The sequence below is a fragment of the Rattus norvegicus genome, chromosome 8 (assembly GCF_021556685.1).
Source record: "Rattus norvegicus strain SHRSP/BbbUtx chromosome 8, alternate assembly SHRSP_T2T, whole genome shotgun sequence".
NCBI lineage: Eukaryota > Metazoa > Chordata > Mammalia > Rodentia > Muridae > Rattus > Rattus norvegicus.
This window is the reverse complement of record NC_141541.1, coordinates 35,636,962-35,657,315: the sequence shown is the minus strand read 5'-3', so window position 1 is coordinate 35,657,315 and position 20,354 is coordinate 35,636,962. Positions and strand designations below refer to the sequence as shown.

At 49.1% G+C, this 20,354-nt stretch overlaps 1 protein-coding gene across 1 annotated transcript; it reads right to left on the bottom strand.

Moving 5' to 3' along the window:
- Window positions 1–749: 749 nt before the first annotated feature.
- On the bottom strand, window positions 750–20,346 carry Adamts8 (ADAM metallopeptidase with thrombospondin type 1 motif, 8). Its single transcript, NM_001427178.1, is given in 9 exon segments — window positions 750–1,948; window positions 3,889–4,064; window positions 4,156–4,328; window positions 6,486–6,669; window positions 8,555–8,859; window positions 9,786–9,953; window positions 10,546–10,681; window positions 11,746–11,985; window positions 19,280–20,346. Coding segments are annotated over 9 exon segments (2,718 nt in total). The 5' UTR covers window positions 20,045–20,346; the 3' UTR covers window positions 750–1,377.
- Window positions 20,347–20,354: the final 8 nt, after the last annotated feature.

Below are 20,354 nucleotides of genomic sequence, written 5' to 3'. Positions count from 1 at the left end.
TGTTTTTTGTTTTTATTTTGCTTTTTGTTTGTTTTTGTTTTTGCTTAAATAAGGCAGGTCAGCACATAAGAAGGCTGATACAGCAGCTTGCTGAGTAGAACAATACTATTTCTCCAGAATAATAAGCCCCTGCCTCCAAAATAGATAGACAGACAGACAGACAGATTGATAGATAACCAGGTATGGTGGTACATACCTGCAATTCCAGCACTTGGGAGGTAGAGATAGGAGGATTAGAAGTTCAAGACCACCCTTGACTACATGGAGAGTTTAAGGTTAGCCTGGACTACATGAGATCCTCTCTCTAAATCAGAAAACACAATGAACATCAATGAAAAGATAGGGATCCCAGAGTCCTAAACTACATAACCTACAGGTTGGAATTTTCTTAAATGCAGGGTTCTTGGAATGCAGTCTCTAAAACTTCAGCCCTCCTATCACCTGATGGTTGCTGGGTATGCAGATCCACAGTCTGCTCAGCCATCATGTTGGACTGAGCCCTTTACAAGGCACTGGGGTTTGAGAACCACACTGATGTGCATCACACAGATGAACAGCTGCTTGCATGAGCTGGATTTAGCAGGCCTTTTAGATCCTAAGGCATCACTTTCTTACTGAAAGTTGAAGATACCCAGGGAAGACAGCGGCTGCCCTGTGTGTACCCCAGGTAAGCTCTGTTTAACCTTTGCCTTTGGATGCTGGGCCTCTGCCTCTTCCAAAGAAGTAATGAACCAGACTAGACAGTTTCATTGGTGTAAGATCACACTTTAGTTCAGAGACATATTTGCATAAATACTTGAAAGGGGTCCGCCCCAGCAGGAGGCAGCCTGAGAACAAGTGGCTTTCTATAACCCTGTGATGGACACCACCACCTTTTGAGACAACAGAGTTTTAATACTGAAAACAGCCATGGCCATTTCTGAAGATGGCTCGAAGATATCTATGGAGAGTGCCTTGGCACTCACCACTAACACCTGGCCTTATACACCAAGTTCCTCCCGCTGTGAGGTAGATTGATTATTGGAGAAACCAAAGAGAAAAAAAATTCTTCTTTCTCATTTAACCTTTCTAGTCCTTTGCAAAGAGGCTGGTTCTGAAATCTCACCTTTGGATCAATAAGCACACTTTTACCTTTTAACCTATACCATCTTCTTGGTCATAAACAAGGTCCAGTCCACTAGACAGTCAACTTTACAGTCTGTTACCCTTACATCCTCTTCTCTCTTCCTTATGAATTAGGTGGTACCCAAAGGGTTGTAGTAATAGAAGGCCTGGAAGGGCCATGCCATCTTGATATGTAGTGTCACCTCAGAGGAGACCTTTGTCTGTACGCCAGTAGCCCAAATCCATAAGCCTTAGACATGTCCACCAAGGGGATCAGAGGAGACATGGCTGGCTTCCACAGGGCTTGGCATCCTCAGGTTTCAGAGCCTCATCACAGGTGTCAGAGGCCTGACCTGAGGGGTCCCTGCATTCCACAGTCCGCCGCTGCCAGCCACCTCCACATGTGCTTGGACATTCAGACCAGTCCCCCAGCACCCACTCTGCATAGGGCAAGGACTGAATGATGTTGGTGCTTGCTCTTTCTTTGCTACTCTGCACGTTGAAGTCCGTGTCATTGGGGACGAAGAAGGTATATTTGACTTTTGGAGGGAAGACCTCACCAGACACAGTCAGGAGCTGTACTGTAAGAGGCTCAGGGAGGGCTTGGAAGCTCTGCAGCCGCTCCAGGGTGGCCATGGAACCACTGTACTTTAGGATGGTCCCCTTCATCAAGATGTCTTGCTCTATGGCAGAGATGGCTAGGTTACCATTGAGCAGGTACTGCCCATTGGCTGTCTTCAGTGCCAGGTAGCTGCCGTCATTCTGGACCCCTGGGTGGCTCCGTTGTTTCACATCAATATTTGTGGCACCAGCTGGGATGGTGACAATGTCATTGTAGCCATAACTATGATAGAGACAGAAAAACTCTGTTAGGGTTGGTGGCTTCCCAGCCTGGAAACTGAAATGGGTCCCCCAGCTGGTTGGGGGTGAACGGACAGAAGCAACTAGCAAATAACAAAGTGATTGACTCGAAGTTCAAAACAAATTAGATGCCAAGGCAGACAGAATTGTCTTGGGCATTGGGCTTTCTATGGCTTTCTGCTTCATCTGGCAATCTACTGCAGTGACTGAAGCAGTTAGATGCATTGATTTTGACAGCAACATAGGAGAGCCTAGGAGAAAAGGGCAGGCAACATACATTTACTACTTTGCAGTGGTAAAACTGGGCTTGGCTACCTCCAGACTCAGAGCTCAAACTCTTGTGGAAACATATGAGTCCTTTCCTTAGGCCAGAACCCAACCAGGACAGAGGACTGACACTGTCTCTTTGAATCAACCTGCATCTAGTGTTTGATTATTATGGACCTGGGAAGGGTGGGACATAAAGCTTGCTTCTTTGGAACCACTTCTTGAGTGTGCCCAAACACCAGGAGCACCATGGTTCTTAGTGATGGAATACTACTGGGGGAAATGCTTCCAGTCCATTGTAAACATGGGGCTTTATGTAGGATGTCAAAACCCAGTTACTATGGGAATCTGGGCTATTCAGGGTTGGGATAAACTATTAAGAAAGACCATCAGGTGGATTCCTTGCTATTCTTTCTGTATGTGCAGTCTAAGGTTAGGGGAGCTTTCTAAGGCCATATGTTTAGGAGGTAGGAGAAAGTGGTTAAGGTACCCATGATCTGAATAGCTCATGTTTTTTTTCATACTTATTTGAACTTACATTTGAAAACACTCCAGTGTTTTCTGGTTCTATTTTTTTTTTTTTGAGATATGTACTACCATAACATATGTAAAGAAGAAGATAGAAGAGAGGGGAGGGAGTGAAGGAGAAAGGAAGGAAAGGAGAGAGAGGAGGGATATGGAGAATTATGGAACAAGCTTCACTAGGTATAAAACCAGTCAGTAAAGGGACAAAAGCTCAGGTACTGGAGCTGGCTAGAAGGCTTAAATGCTAGAAAGTCACATGGATGTACTTGACACCAGAGAGACAAAAAAAACATTTGACCTTGACCTTGCTCTCCAGGAAGTGCAAGGGACAAACAATTGCCTGGTACTTAAAGAACCTGGTTTGCCACCCAGAGATGCCCTGGTTTTAATCTCGAGGATGGCAGGAAGAAGGAAAATGAAGAGGAAGAGGAAACAGAGGAAGAAAAAGAAATTCAGGTTTTCTGTCTATCACCAACTCTCAGTGTGACCTTAGAAGACTCAGCTAATCTTTTCCTGTCTCGGTCCCTTAATCTCAAGGTAGGGAATAACAGTTTTGTCCTTGTCTGGTAGAATAAAAGCACTTTGGAGAGCCCCAGGTGCTCTAACGCATGTGGGGTGCTCTAATGAATGTGGGGTGCTTGGGTGTGAGATTCTCTCCGAGCTCTTAGACCCGCAAGGCTACGGAACCACTGGTTTGCATCCTCTGCTCTGACGAAGGTCCAGTCACGGGAGTCAGGGCTCACTGGCCTTGGGGTTACATATCCTCTCCATAACAGGCCTAGGGGAAATGCTTTGTGGCTGAGCCCTGTGTTACTCAGTGTTGCTCTCCTGCTAACTGACTCAGAGCTGACGCATTCCCATCCATGTAGCCTTCAGCTCTAATAAAATAACGGCTACCCCAACCCATTCTCTTCAGAGCCAGACTCTGTTCCAGGTGCCCCACGCCTCCCACCTCAGTAAATCCTGACAATGACTGTGAGAAGAGGCAGCCACTGGAGCCTTGAAGTCTTTATAAGACCCCCTCACCCATCAACACAACTATTAACTACCAGCTGTTATCTAAGCTGGAGGCTATGAGTGTCCAAGGCCCTTTATGTTCCTCTGCCTAGGTACAACCTCTAGGAGACTCACCTGAAGGGGGTGAAAGAACCTGAGACCTTCCTACAGGCAGTGCCTTTGCCCCCACACACCCCACACTTGTCCAGCTTCTTAGGTGAGTTCACCACATGGTCACAGCCAGCCTTAACGCACTGTCCCCGCACACAGATGGCCAGAGTATCCGGTCCGCACAGAGTGCCATCGATCACCTGGGAAACGAAAGATAAGAGGGGGCACGTAGCACACAGAAACTGTCTGCAGGAGGACATCTCTGTCAGAGTCCAGGGGATTCTTTCTTACCTTAGTTTCAAACACTTTGAACTCACTCCTCCCACGGGCTCTGCAAAACAGTTTGCATCGGTCTCGGGGGGACACTCCTGAGTATTTGGGGACCCACTGAAGGAAATTCCCATCCAGGTCCGTGTGGTTGTAGGCATTATATTTTTCACACTGCTGCTCCCTGAAGCTTTTTCCTGAGAAGAGTAAGAAAAAGCATGGAGGACTGCTGAAGGACTCTGGTAAAGATCTAAATCTGGGCCTCCTTTTTCTCTAGGCTTTGGGCTCAGACCAAGGACACAGGCAAAAGCCCACTATTTCTAGACATACCTGGGTCAGGGAGGTATGCATGACCTTTTCTCAAAGGTCCATGAAAAGGAGCCATCCAGCCTCACATTTGGATTTCTGATACAAATATCTTTTCCATTTGAGGATGTATGATTGATACAGAGCTATATTTTCAGGACTCTGTGTTTATACTTTATGATGATTTCCCTAGTAACATCAAATATGTGGCAAGGGCACTTCTAGCCCTGGTCTTGCCTCTACAGCTCACTTTCTGTAATTCTGAATATCTATGGGAGAGCTCCATCTGCAGGTACTATAATTACTCCCCAACCAGAATTACCTATTCTTTCGATAATTGGTTTGGTATTCCTTATTATGCTCCAGAACGAGACTGGCACCTGGCATCCTGGACGTTCAAGCATCTCCCTGTGCTATTTCTAATCTATCATGGCATATTCTGCTAAATTCAGGAAAACTTGTCATTTCAAATGGCTGCATATAACTCTCATAATCCCAAGCCCAGGCACCCCTTGGGGACCCAGTACTCAGCTTCCGGTGATCTTCTCCACTGCTCATACATGAAAGCACATGTGCACAGCCTTCCGACCAATCTACCATTCAGATGTGAGTGTTTTCCTTGCACAATCCTGAATGAAGCCTGTTCTTCCCACCATGCATCTCTACCCTGGTTGTGCATCGGAATGGCCCACGGGGACTTCTAAACACAGATGCACAGTGCTGAGCTTGTTAGCTCATGTTGCTGAAGGGGTCCTGGCTGTACTTGGAAAAACATCGGGGTGACCTGACGGGAGAGTTGTCGTGGACAATCCACGAATGCTGGTTCGGGCTTTAAGGACTTTTTGTGGTCTGTCTTTGACATGCTGCAACTCCTGTTTGGCTCCTCCTGAGCAATCGATGGGGTTTATCATGCCTGTCTCTTCCTGGCATATAACTCTCTGTCTTGCCAGCATATCATCCTCTGGACCACTCTTGGCCTAAACTCTCTGAGCTTCCTTCTCTGATTTCCCCATATGCTCAGGGTTGCAGAGTAAGCCACGATTACTGTGCTGTGCAGAAGAGTTCACCATTAGACATTTTGCAAAGTCCTTGAGGACAGAGACCATGTTGCGTGCATTTATACCTTCTGCATCTATTGTGGTTACAGACACAGAGGCACTGACTGACACTTGATAGAAATGACTGATCTCTAAGTTAAAATCATTCATGCCTACCTTGGAGACTCTCATTAGTCTTCATTACCAGAAAGAAGTTTCTAGAGCTTATACTGCGGCTGAGCCTCCCTGTTTAGCAAAACTGTGGAGCCTACAGATTTCCCGATTAGATACCCAGCCCAATGCCAGGGCATCTATCTTGGAATTTCTCCTAAAGCTTCCCTTGCCTTTTCATGCTGCCAGTGCTTCCTGGAGCTGCCCAAACTGACACTGGAGGGGAAGGTGGCAAAAAAAAAATCTGATTCCCTTTCCTAAGTTGGCTACTGCCCCCTTTCCACTTTGAATTCATGAGTGTGCTTTCTAGCATGACCTAGCGGGTGAGCAAGGGGAGTCAGAGGTGGTGTTCCTTCTGTGGAAGGCTGTCAGGCAGTTGCTATGGCTCCAAGGGAAGATGGGCAGCTCTTCTCAGAAGGAATGTACCCAGGAATCAATCACACCCAGAAACCCTCCCTCCTGCCTGGGCTGAGTGCTGGCTGGAGAGACCTTGGAGGTTTGGCTCTGACACTTGCTTTGGAAAGAGCTGCCATCTGCACAGAGAAGGGTTCAGATGCCTCCGAGAGGATTACTACCTTCCACTTAATCTGTCTTCAAAGGTCCCTCTCAGATTTGGTCGGGAGAGACATGCTTTGTCTCTCTCAACAGTTCGGAAGACCAGGACAAGAGTAATCTCTTTTTTGATATCACCATCCTCTTCCTAAAGTAAGGGTTCCCAAGCTTGGCATCTCGCAGAGCACATATCGATCTGGATGAGGGCTCTGTACCTGGGGAGATCCCCTCTCCTCCTCTTGGGACCTGGTGCACCTACACCATGAGCTATTCTGACAGATTAATTACCATTTGGTGGACATTCCTCTGTCTTGCAAGATTGGTACTTGACTCTCTCTCCCAGGCAAAATCTTCCTCCATTCTGAGGTGCTGGATTATCACACTCACGGTTCGAAAACTGTATCCCTCCACCACAGGTGCGAGAACATTGTCCCCAGGGTCCCCAGGGACCCCAGTCTCCATCTACCACAGCCTGCAACACACAATGACACTGAATCAGGACCAAAGGAGAAGAGGTTTCAGTCCTCTATGCCACCTGGTGGCGTGGGCCTAACTTCCTTGCCTGAGTGTCTGGACTTCTGCAAGTGATTTAATTGCTTGGTTAATGATAGTGTGGCTTAGTTGGATGTGGCTTCATGAGCAGTGTATATAAGCAGCACCTTACCCTATCCAGGTGCCCAACACAATAACGGCTGACTGAGTATGGGAGAGTCTTTCATGGGTAAGTTTGGGTCTGGTGCAAATTTCCATTGGTGCTCATGCTGCCCTCAATGGGCAGGGTCTGGAGTCAATGTAGCTGCCTCACTCGGGGAGAACATATGACCCTAGTAGTGGACCAAGACAATGGTTCTTCGAAATAACCAACAGTGCACAATCCCCACCAATCCTTTTCCAGCTCCAGTGTCACTAGTGCTGAGGCTGAGAATCCTTGGTCTAAAGAAATGGCTGCTGAGAGGTCTTGGCAGAATTCTATAAGCTATTGGCTCCAGTGCTAGGCCAGTGCTAGGCAACATACAGGATCACTTCCAAGTTCATAACTGACTTAGGAGAACAAAGCCTTTCCTTTGACAGTGCCATCAAGGATTCTAAATCACCTCTTTTCCTATTATTAAAGCAACATATTGCCCATATAAAATGAAAGCAGAAGACTGTAAAAATAAACACAGGGAGGAAGAAAGAGAAAAAAAAAAGCTTTAAAAATGTACCACTGCCCAGAAAGATACCACTCCCATGATTGTCATAGTATCCTCCCATCCCTTTGCTCTCAACATAAAATCCTACAGCAGTGATGAACTGATTTGACAGGGGCATGCTACTGCGACAGGGCCATGATACTGTGTACAAAGCTCAGTTTCCAACCCTGGCCTCTTCGTTTGGAGGATAGATGATCCTGTGACTGTTTTATGCCACTCTCAAGGTTCCGCCTCTGAGACAGGTAGTTGGACCCTTCTTCTCTGTCAGCACTATGAGAAGAGAATGAATGGGGAGATCGGGAGGTGGCTGAGCTGGAATCCATGAACACTGCACTAGCTCAGGCTTCTGGTGAGAATGTGTGGCTTCCACAGCCCAGGGAGGCTCCCCAGTCAACACAAGAGCATGCCACCAAGGACAGCCCTTGGAACGTGCTCAGGCCACCGTGGCGATTCAGTGCTGGGCAGGGCCCAGGCTGTGGAACTCATCGGATGGCATTTCATCACGAAGGCTCCATGGCTTGCAGTAGGAGAAATGTGATCAGCCTTGCTGTTTGGATGTATTAAGAGCAGAGAGAAGACGTGAACCACTTAAAACCCTCACTGGCATTGCCTTGGGGTTTCAAGCAAGTTTCCTCTGTACTGGGCCAAGGTTTCTCTCTCTGGACACAGGCCACTCGGATCCCTTCTCCCTTCCTCTCAGAGTATGACATTCTTACCATTACAGTTACTCTCTGATTTCTACTAAGGAACTCAGCTCAAACATGGCAAGCTATCGATACTCAGCCCTTATGAAATGCTCCTACTCCGTGTCACTCTCTATTTATAGTGGATTCCTCTGGGCTCTCACTTGCTGAGTGCCCACCTTCTGGCCTTCATGCCTTTACCCATCTGCACAAGCCCTCAAAACACCCATAAACAACACCAAGGAGGAGATGCTAAACTTTGAGGAGCAGTGCAACATCCCATTGACCATGAGCAAGCTTCAGTGCTCCCCATGTGTGGGGGTAATTACGGTTTGTTTTGTTGAAAGATGACTGGTTTTTTTCTCATGAGTAACACTTGCAGCTTGGCCTGAAGCATCTTAGATCCTGACTGTCACATGTAGGAGGGGCCTTTGCCTTCTCATTGTGTTTTCCCTCTTCTCTTTCTTTCCATTTCCCTTACCTTGGGATTCTCTACTTCCTCCCGGAGCACACAGCTACCATCCAGGCACAGGTGCCCAGGGCCACAGGGCGTACCATCAGCCCAGAGCAAGCTGCCATTCTTTGTGTGGCAAATGGGCTCATCACTATCCCGATGACGGCACCAGAGCTGGACACAGATGTCCTCCACAGAGGTGTTGGGGCAGTGTCGGAAATCAGGCCCAAAGATCTGCTTGCACTGCTGGTCCAGCTCATAGAGGGTGCTGTGGCCTGGGAGGCCCGTGGGGAGGGGCAGAACTGAGGTGGGGGCATCCAGGAGGCAGTCTCCTGAGAATTGAAGAAACAGATGAGTCAGAACAAGGGCAAGGCTCCGCTCTCAGCTTTGCATAATCTCCTACACTGAGCTCCTGCACTAAACTCCAATTCTGAATGACGTACTTTAGTGTCCAGGCAGCCCAGTTTCTTCATCCCTGATCTAAACACCACCAACATCCAACCATGTACATAGAACTTGTTTAATTCTGGGCAACTGTGGCAAACATTTCTGCAGGACGAGTTTTCTCGGGCTGTCCGGAATGTGTCGGCTGTATTTCCTGTGATATTTCAGTATGCACCTCATGATGGCCAGCCACTTGCAGTATAAAACCACATCCCACATAAAGTTTAAGAACCCTGACGTGCAAAGTAAGCCTGAATATTGACATTCGTACACTATTTTTGCCTTGGCTATATCTCTGCCTCCTTCAGAAGAAGCTAGAGTACTTGCTTCACTGCTTTGTTTCACAATCTAAACATCTTTAACTGAGCACCCTTGCCCTCGATCCTGGCTCTCATATGACCTGCCCGTCACAGGCTTTTTGTCATTTCTGAGGTGCTATTCAGTCTACCACCCCAGCCCGGAACATTCTCTTCTCTGCTCTTTCAAACTACAGCCTTCCATTCCTCTACGTTCTGCTTAAACTCACTGCCTCTGGACAGCCTTCTCAGACTAATTCCTTCTGTGTTGGAACGAATAAATCTAAGTCAGCCCAGAGCCCAGGCTATGGGAAGATGAGGACAAGGAGGAGCATTCTGGGGGGATGCTTAGCATGCCTTTCTAGAATGACGTGCCGCTGAAGGCTTTCCCCACCCTATGAGCTTTGTGAGAAAGCACAGCTGCAGGGAGTCCCCAGGCCACAGCAGGTGCCAACAGCCGTGAACAGCTCTGTAGCAGATGGGTGGGGAGAATATGAGGGGAGCTGAGTGGGGCATACCATGACCATCATCCAGGAGCTCCGTGAGGTAGACAGCACTGCAGGGAGACCAGGGCAGCGTCTTGTTCACGTGGATGAAGAATGGCGCCATCATGTGGTACTTGCCCATGGGCCCAAACAGTCTCACGCATGGCTTAGAATCATCATGGGGCATGCTGAGGACGTGTCCTGGTTGTGGGTAAGGGAAGCAGAGAGCTGTGGTCCATTCCAGCTGTCCATACCTCCAAGTGCCTTGTTCTGCCTATATGATCCCTACATGGTCACCAGTGTTGAAGGTCTCAGCAGTTTTTTCCTGTTACCACCTCCCATTGGCATGGTCATGGGGACTCCCTGAACACATTTATTTTGGGTCTTATTCTAAGTGTCCTACTTCCAAGAAGTCTTTCAAGGACCATTGGAGACCCCTTTAGTTTTGGACCAAAGAGGATCTCACATCCCCTTTTACTATTGGTTGTCTAACATGGCTCTCTCTTCATAATCCACCTCCCCATGAAGCCCGACTACTTAGCTTCCTTAGATTGTCATGGTAACCATTTCTTCCATATTTTGGCATTCTCTGGGTAATGCTGCTATTGGCCCAGGACACCAATTTGGCATTTCGGTTTTATGCTCGGCGTAGGAATGGAGTTAGTAATATCAAGTACAACATCTGTACACATGGAACTACTTTGCCAATGGCTACCTGTGAGACCGCCTCCTTCTCGGAAGCCAGGCAGCGCCGCTGACTTCTGAAGCAAGTTGCTGGTATGATAAGTCTTACCTAGTTCATGGGCCAGGGTGTAGGCTGCCTGCAGTCCCTCATCCTTGATCACTGAGCAGCTCTTGTTGGGGTCACAGATGGTGCCAACATCTGCCATCCCCAGGGTGTCACACTGCTCTCCCTTCCTGCAGAAGTTCTGTTTGGTGAAGAGAGCATGCTAGGTTATTAGGATAGGCACAGAGACAAGAGGTAAGTGCCCAATGTCCCACTCAGTCTTTGGAGAGATAACACCTGATGGTAGGAGCATTGCTGAGCCTTCTAACATGTTATTTTTTAAAAATGGGAAAATCAGTAGAGCTCAGCACCTAGGCAGTCCACCTAGTTGTTCCAACTCTTTGTTTTTTCTGTCTTGGTTGTGACAGTTGGTTCACTCATGCCTTTTTTTCTAACCTGGAGAGGGGCCCAAGAAACATATCACTGTTAAGACAACACCAACATTAACACTAGCACCATATGTGCATGTGTGTGCACACACGAGTACACACACACACACACACACACACACACACACACACACACACACACACACACACACACGGCAGTGTGGGGGGCAGTGAGTGACAGTTGGCCTGTCTGGGACTTCAAAGGCCTGCATTAGGAGGTGGATCTTCCCAATCGCTCAGAGGCTAGCCCTGCAGTAAGACTGCATGGGCTTAACTTTGGTTACTACTGCTGTATGGCCTCTTTTACCTCGGTTGCAAAATGGATACATCACCACTTTATTTCCACCCGTGGCTTCTGTGAGGACCAGTGACCTGGGCCTGACATACTCGACAGTGCCCACTGGTCTTCAGGAAAGCTGTTTAAGTCACTGTAGCCACCCTCCCGTGTGAAAACTCCAGGGATCCTTAGGCGACCATTCCTATGCCTAACCAGACTGAAGACAGAACCCCTTTCCCATTCTCATTTCCAGACTTCTCCCAGGGCTGCTTGAGCCTGCTTCCTCTTGGTCTGACCTCAGCAGACAGCTGGTCCCAAACATTTGGAAAAGTGCCCCTATTAGATTCTTCTCCCCTTGCAAAGGCCTCACACTTGTCCTCATGACCCTCTTCTCATCATTCCAGCAAGAGGCCTCCAAAGTCCAGCTGGGGCCAGCAGGGAGACAGTTCCCATGTTTGGGCAAGCCTCAAAGCCCTCCCTTTGATCTGCCCATCACATCTTCCAAAAGCCTCCCCAGGCTTTCAGAACCAGCCCACACACCTGTCTGGTGAACAAGATGGCCGTGTCATAGTGCTCGGGGTGGCGGTCGCTGGGCTTGTTGAAGCGCCGCTGCCAGGAGCAGAAGTTGCGCAGTGTGAGCCCCCCGTTGTCCGACACCTCCGGGCCCCATCCTTCCTCTTCCACTATTAGCACTTTCACCACCACAAGGTTGATGGAGTTCCTGATGCTCGGGTGCTTGTAGATTCGGGCTGCCATTGACATCACTGTGAGGATGTGGTTCTACCAGGAAGGGGGAAGAGTGGGAGAATGCCAATCACTTTCATTGCCTTGGCTGCCCACTCCTACCACCTCATTAGGAGATGCTTATCTTATAAATGTCAGGCTCTGACTGGGCTTTGTAGACATGCAGCATCCCATGAGGAGTAGAAAAACATTTGAGGATTTGGTGTTATTTCCCCAGAGAAGATCAAGCCTCAGTGGCTGGCCCAAGATCACAAACTAATGAACCATCATCTGATCCCTGTCCTGTTAGATCACAAAACTTACGCACTGAATATCTAGATCAGCTTATGGGTGACCTACTTCCTAATAATTAATTAAAATTCAACACACACGGTCCTTCCATTGCACCAGCAACATTTCAAATGCAGCAACAATTGTACATGAAACATGGCTGCTGCATGGGAACTGCAAATAAAACATTCTCTTGGGTCGAATGGCTTATTCTGACTGCCCAGGACACCAACCTTGCCAAGCATCCCCATCTTCCCTGGCTTCACTCCAGAAGCAACAGTCTGAGGTCTTACAGTCAGTGGAATTTCCCTCTTAGAATCTGTCTGAGCATTTTCCTGCTGTTCACTGGGATAACTTCTACTTTTCAGCATGAGAACTGTTAACTCTGAAAACTTTACTCTAATAATTACCATTAGCAACAGCTACCCTGCAGTAGTCACTGGCCATAGTTGACGCATTACCTCATTAGCTTCTCATAGCGACTCTAGATGAGGCATTGCTGTTCTGCTTATGAATGGAAGTCACTCAAGTTCAATAAATTCTTGAAGATCACACTACTTTCTTAAAGCCAAAATGCTGGCTCAGGTGTGTGTGTGTGTGTGTGTGTGTGTGTGTGTGTGTGTGTGTGTTTCACACTCCTTCCTAGAGTTCAGCCTTCTGGTTTCTTCATGAACAGTCCCCGCCCCCTCTCCCAGTATTTATTCACTTCTATTTGGAGCTTGAGAGAAGCCAGAGGGCCTAATGAGACTCACATACAGAGAGGATCCCACCTGCTTGCCGTTCCCCCAGGCCAACTGAAAGGCCTATAGCCTTACATCATTAGTTGGCCTCTGGCCTATCCTAGAGCTTCCAACTGCCTTTTTTTTTTCTGGATTCCAAGGCTTTGAGGGGAGGCCAGATGAGAGCTTATTGTCCTGCTTTGGGGACCTTGTGGATTATTTTTCAGAGGCAGAGACAGCGGGTGACAAGCTGGCATGCCTTGAGCCCCTGGTGTGGCCAGCTGAGCAATTGCTTGCATGCTTTGCCTTTTTTGCTTCCTAGAGCCTCACCGCCCTCAGCTCCTCTCTCTCTGTTCTCCTGTGGTCTAAAAGGTGGGAGTAGAAGGGGAGGGAAGGCTATGGAGGGGACATTCCATTGAGGAAGGCCTTATGTGGGAGTTCCAGATGCATTCCATTATTTGTGCATGGGACCTGTCTGTTCATCCTGCAGGCGGTAGACCAGATGTTTCATTACTCCTACAAACAACTTGGCAGGTTTCTCAGCTCAGGTGACTCAGCATGCCATGCACTCCAGCTTGTTTAGGTTGATGTAAACATCTTATCAGCAAAGCTGCAACTTGGCATTTGTTCCCTGAGTCGGATGGCTGAGGGGGAAATATGCAACTACATCATTATGCAACGGAGGGTGAGTCCTGAGGAATGGTAGCTTGGGAGACAAGTTCCTGGCCAGATTTTGAGGGAGGACAGACAGTCTCCTGGTCTGTCTAGTGAGAGTAGAATCTGACTGGACCAACCCCTGGGGATCTCTTCTGGAGAAATCTACAACTATCCTTCCAGGGTTTCTTTCTCTTGAGTCCCAGTTCTGTGGTATGAAAACTAGGGAGGGTGAGGTCTTTTTAAAACAGTCTGGGGCCAAGATGCTGGCTTCTAGGTTTTCAAGAAGGTGGTTTAAAATGAGGTGTTGAAGATTTGGGGGACCCAAAATAGTCTGTATTCTGTATACTCAAGCTCACCAGGTCAGACCTGACTTAGGCAGAGTGACAGATGATTCCCTAGTCCCTCAGGGGAAAGGTAACAGGCTCCACGGAGGGAGGACAGCATAGGGAACTCAGGAGATCCTTTTCTCCAGATATTGAGCTGTGGTCAGACTGAGAAGGCCAAGGAATCATTGCCTCAGGCAACAGCTGACTATGAAGACAGCCTAAATTCTTTCCTATCACCAACTATCTCAGAAGATAATCTGCATGGGGAGGACCACAAAGATTCTGTGGTCCAATGTTCCTTTTAGAAGCTCCAGTCTCTGTCTCACTGAGAAGTAGGGCATCCCCATTATCTCCCATGGCCAGCTCTATCATCTAGATGCAATGGCAGGAGCTTTGCATCACAGTTCATCTCATAGCTCTCCAGGGACAAGGATTGCCAAGCTTGGGATAAGCCTGTCACCTGGCATCTGTATGCTTCTGATTCCCCATCTGTCCTCTCTAGATCCTGAAGGATGGACCTGACTTACTGATACAGGGAGCAGGCCCAGGTGCCAGTCGAGGAAAAGGTCAAATGGCTTGCTCGACCTGCCACCTGGTGTCTATTTATCCCTTCTTACCACACAAGTACAAACTGTGAGCTAAAGAGTGGGGATGAGATTCTTCCCCTATTGACTGAGGCCCCTGCTGTTTGGCAGGAACCTCCAGAACTATGCCAGAGTGGTAGGAGCCCATGGTCTCCACAGTCAAGGTGAGTCAAGCAACCTAAGTTTCCTCAGGTAAAGGTGGCATTTGTCTGGGGACCTTCTCAGTATACCCAGAATTCTTTGAGCTACAAGTAAAAAAATCCTTCTCCGGGATCCTAGATGCTCCTATGGCAGTGAAACCCTACTGTTGGGATTCTTGTGGAAGCCGAGCTTGGCAAAGTACACTAGCAGCCATGCCTCATCCTGGCTACCATGTCACCTGTACTTTGTAGCTCTTTGCTTAATGGCTTCCACACAGGAAGAACAAAGTCCTATATGGCATGTCTGGGGACATCAGAAAAGTGGCAATGTATGTCCACATGTGGTATCCTTAGTTCTCCTTCCTGATATGACCCTACGGCCTAGGATAGCTCTGTAAGTAGGAAAGGGAGAAGCAAAGGGAGAGGGAAGAGTGAGACTCACGTAGCCATCCTTTATCACACCTTGTTCCCCAAACAGCAAAAGGTGTTGTTGCAGAAGCTACCCTTCTTCAGAACTGCCAGAAGCTAATCATAAACACTCAGAGCTAGAGCAGTCTGAAAAGATGGTCTCTTTGCCATGTGGGACAGCAAAGCTGAAACGCAGTAGCTAGCATTCCAGTGATGAGTAGCCACACCGTTGTACCCGCACTGTCAAATGCTTTTAATCACCAACAGCAACTCTAGGAATAGAACTGTGCCTTGCCAAGCACCAACTACCTACCAGGCTCTGATGAGTTTCATGTTTTGTTACTTTCTGGGGACAGTCTTAGGACTTGGGTATGACTGGTCCCATTTCCCTGGTGAAGAAATCGAGGTGCAGAGAGATGGATAGTTGCCTTGGACCTCTCAGTTACATCTCTTTTCCTTCTAAGGCTATGTTCCCGGCTACTACACTATCATCAATCTTGGTTGCTACAAGGAAAACCAAACCCAAAGTTTGCAAGCAAATAAGCAAGCCCTGTCCTGAACTACACATACCCAAACACTTGGGTATTTGGATATTTTCTTTGGGAAATAGTCAGTGTCTTTGGTCATTCTCATTGCAGCAAGGGATGGCAAGGACACATTGTTTGGAAGGTGGGCTGAACATAATTAATGTAACATTCCTTTCTCCCACGAAAGCTGGCCTAAATATAGAGCTGATGAAGCCTAGACCTGTGTGTCACCGAAACCAGCTCACTATTGACATCAAAAGATGGCATTATTTGTTTTTATGCAGCCAGGCAGAGATGCCTCTGGGCAAGCCAGGGTATAGGATAACTATAGAACTAAGGCTTCTGGGGATCATTCACTGCAGAAGGACATGAGATGACCATAACAGCGTCTCTCTAGAATCAGCTCCCAGGACCTTGCATCCGGAAATGCTCTGGTCTGTTTTGAGGAGGAAGAACCACTCCTAGACTCTCCCTGCTGAGAAATAGGTTTAGAAGGTCTGGAACCTTCCCTGCTGGAACTCTGTTCTGCTCCAAGCCCACCCAGGGGACACTTAGCAGCATCTGAGATGTACGCAAAGTTAGTGGACTCTCCTGAGATGGTCCCTCTTTTCAGAAAGGCTCTCCTTTCCCAACTCTGACAGAAATCACGGATGTCCAGGCTTCAGTATTCCAGAGCTACTGAAGCAGGTCATCTGGTTCTGTTCATGTTATGCTGTTATGCTGACTTCTGCTTGAGGTTCAGGTGTGCTGCTCACACAGGGGCTTTCTCTGTGAAAGCCACCACCAAGTCCTGGTTCTTTAAGACCTGGCTTATTCAAAGCCAACTCCTCCATGTAGAAGCCAGTCCTTAACATGTAACCTGTAAGGAGGCTATGAGCAATCCATCCAGACAGATAGGAGTCACTCTGGGGTGCCTTTGGGTAATGGGTGGATGTTTGATGGTGACGATAAAAGCCCCTGGCTCTTTAAGGAACTTGGACAAGGTAATGATCTCTAGTCTAAACATTTGTGAGACTGTCTTATGATGAGCCCTTAACTCTGAAGCCAGATAAGAAAGTGGGAGGGAGGGGCCCCTCTTGTGAAGGGATTAAGTGAACTCACTTCCAGAATTCTTTCAAATGTCATTGTCACTTAGGCAATGACACCAGTCTGGATCATAGCCAATTCTTTCTTGAAGCTTTGAAGGCAATGCTGGTTTCTTTTTAGAACGGGGCTTGGCACTTCGATGGGGTATCTTGACCCTGCTGGATTTAAGGAGCCGTACCACAATGAGGACAGTTGGTAGAGGGTGAATAGAACTACAGATCTTCCTCATGAGAAGATACAGTATGGTACAGAGACAAAGAGTGATAGACTTAGGTTCAGGAAACCTGGGGTGTGTGCTACCAGTGTGACCTTAGGGAACTTCCAAATCCTTTTTGAGCTTATATTCTTCTTCCCCTGTCTCTCTCACAAGCATTTTCGCTGAGATCATGCGTGTAAAACCATTCTGTAAGTGGAAAGTGCTCAGAGAGTAGCTGAACCTTTTAGAAACTGGGCTCATGGTGAAACAGTCTCACAGATGCTCAGACCAGAGCGCATTACCTTGTCCAAGTGCCTTGCTGTTCCTTAGAGCGTTAGGGACGCCGCATTACCCAAAGGCATCCCAAAGTGACTTCAACCTGTCCAAATGGATTCTCAGAGCCTCCTCCCAGATTACTTGTTAAGGACTGGAGGAGGTGGCTTTGAGTAAGACAGGTCTTAAAGTACCCAGACTTGGTGGTTTTCACAGAGATATGAGCAACACACCTGGACCTCAAGCAGAAGTCAGCATAATCTGGGTCTGAATCAGATGTCCTGCTTCTGTAGCTCTGGGACACTGGAGCCTGGACAGCTGTGAGACTTGGGGATGTCAAATACCCCAAGTACCTCCTTGAAGGAAATGTTTAACAACTCGCTGTTTAAATGAGGAGTTGAGAGAGCAGCTAGGGAAGGCATTTTGGCTCTGCATTCTGAAAAACTGACTTGTCTCAAAATCTCTCCATGTTCTTGTTGGTCTTTCTACTTTTTGGATTTCAAGCAGATGGCAGGGTCTTATTTGGGGGCAGATATAATTTTTAGCTTTGGGTTTGTTTCTGGAGAAGCCTAGAGCCAGATGTAGTGGTCTTGGGGAATTGGAAAGCCCCTCCCTCGACCTTCTCTACTTCTCTAATACATACCAGGAGAAAGGACTCAGAAGAAATGGTTGGTACCTCCTCTTAGGGCAGGCAGAGAATCAAATATGACATCAGCACAGATCAAACCTTAAGGGGCCAATGGCCCAGAGCGGTTTTGCAGTGTTTTGAGCGGAGCCAATACCACAAGACCATGCAGAGAGCCTGTCCCAGGTTTCATTGGTCTGTGCAGCAGATAGAACAGCCATCGGGTGGACCGCTTGCCCACAGTCCTTCCTGTTCTCCCCACATGGTTTGCTCCGGAACTTTCTCATCAAGCACCTCTTCATCACAGGAGGTGGGAAAGACCAGATGACAAGCAGAAGGTGTGCTGTGTCTTTGTCTGGTCATTCTGCAAAGGTAACATCCATGCCCATGGCACCCAAAGCAGATTCAGGCTCAGGCAGAATCTAACTAGGATAGGGACCCTGATCAAGGACACCATCACTGCCAACGTGCTGACTGGGCTGTTGCAGTGTTGGGATTCCTGACTGGGGGAATTATGAGCTCTGGACAGTTTCCTCTAGCTGAGCTAACATTTATGGTTTCATATATTCCAGAAAATGGGACCCTTACCTCTTCTGCTTCTGGTAAGATTTTTGCCCTATCTTGGGAGGGGAGGTAGTGGGAGCACTTCTTGCTGAGTCAGCACCAACTGCGTGTAGTAAGGAACGCTCAGCTACTAGCAATAATGTCTTGGACTCAATTTTTCTGCCAAGGTCAGTTGAAAGCTGTAAGGGTGGCTGGGTGGACCAACCTCAGCCCTGGTTCCTTTGAATACAATAACTGGAAAAGTTCATCCTTCAGCCCTGCTCCCTCCCCTTTCTCGCCGAAACTTCAGTTTTCTGGGCTAAGCCCCCAGGCAGAAATTCTGTTCTCCTTCCTTCTTGAGCTGGATGCTGGCATTGCCAAGTTCTGCCCGGGCTGAGCGCCAGGTTGGCAAGGTAGCCCATGCCCCTTGATCAGAACCAGCTGGGCGTACAGAAGTTGGGCAGCGTCTTCCCAGGTTCGTTTCCCTCTAACGACTTTTACTTACAGACACCTCATTTCTGTACCCAAAGACAGTCACAGCCACCTTGTCCCAGCCCAGCTTCCTCTCCTAGGGAGTCTCAGAGAATCCCAGTATAGTAGAGAGTTGAGGGAAGCGGAACCAGAAAGGACAGGGTTCTTTCAAAAACACAGTTTTTAGATCCTTTTGGGAGAAGCAGGTGCCTGGGAAGGGCAGGAGACTCAGGATGCGGGCTCAGATGAGACAGAGCCAGCGCCTCTGCTGTAAATTGGAAGGGATTTAAGGATTGGGAAGTAGGAAGCCGGGGTGGCAGAAGTTAATGGAGTTACTGCTGTTTCTCAGAAAGAAGAAAGTCCCCTTCGGGGTTGGGCTTGGGAACCCGAGGGATTTTTCTCTCCCAATGGGAAAGGAAGAATTGAAAACCTCCGGGAAGCAATAGATTGTTAGAGGAAGCAATAGATTGTTAGACAGGGTCTGCGGAAGGCTCTCGAGTCCTACCTGCAGGTCCGTCCCATAGAAGGCAGCCATGGACGCATCAGCCACCAGAAGTATTTCCACGAAGCGAGCCTCGGATACAAATCTCTTGCTCCTAGTTTTGGATCCGAAGGGTGGTGTCACTTCGCGGGAGTCTTCTGTCTCTTTGCGCAACCCCTCTTTGTCCCGCTCCCTGTCCTCTTCGTTGTCACGTCTTCTCTGTCCCTGCCCATCACCCATCTCCACCTCCCATTCTAGTCCTTGAGGGAGGGGGAAGACCTCCGCGGCAGCGAGCCCGGGGTCCTCGCGGCGCTGTCCCGGCCCCCAGCGCTGCAGGCGATGCGGCTGGTCCAGGGAGTCCCCAGCGCCCTGTGGCTGGATGGTGAACTCCTCTCCAGCCAGCAAGAATGAGCCGCTCAGCCCACCACACAGGCTCATCGCCGCCAGCGACTCCCGCTCTCCATTCACTGTGCCAGAGAAGAAGCAGCCGCGCAGCCCCGGCTCGCCCCCGGCCGCCGCGCTCGAGCCCCCGAGTCGCTCGATCTTGAACTCCGGCGCCAGGAAGCTGGCGTCCGGCGCCAGGCGCAGCACGAAGCTCTGGCCGAAGGCGGACAGGTGGAAGGCGAGCTCGCTCGCGCTGCTGGGCAACCGCGTGGGCACCACTAGCTCCGAGGCCTGCGTCCCGGTTCCCGGCCTCGCCGGGGCGCCGCTGACGAGTGGTGGCGGCGGCAGCTGCAATAGCAGCAGCAGGAGGGGAGGCCACCGGGTGGCGGTGGGGTCGCGGAGCATGGGGGCAGAGGGCTGCGGAGCGGGGGAGAGGGAAAAAGACTGCCGCGCTCGGGCAGGTGCTGGTGGCCCGAGGCGGCCGGGCCGCTCTGTCCAGGAAAAATGATCAATCGGATGAGGAGACCCACTCGGCCAGCGGCAGCAGGCGTGGCGGTCCCCTGGCGGCCCCTCTGGATCGCGCAGCCCGCTCCTCCTGCGCCAGCCAAGCCAGCCAACCTACAGAACTCGAGCAGCTGGCGCCCCGGGCTGCGAGCGCGCGTCCTCCGCGGCGTCCCGTGCAGTCGCCTCCTTCCTCGGGAAACACCGAGTGGGC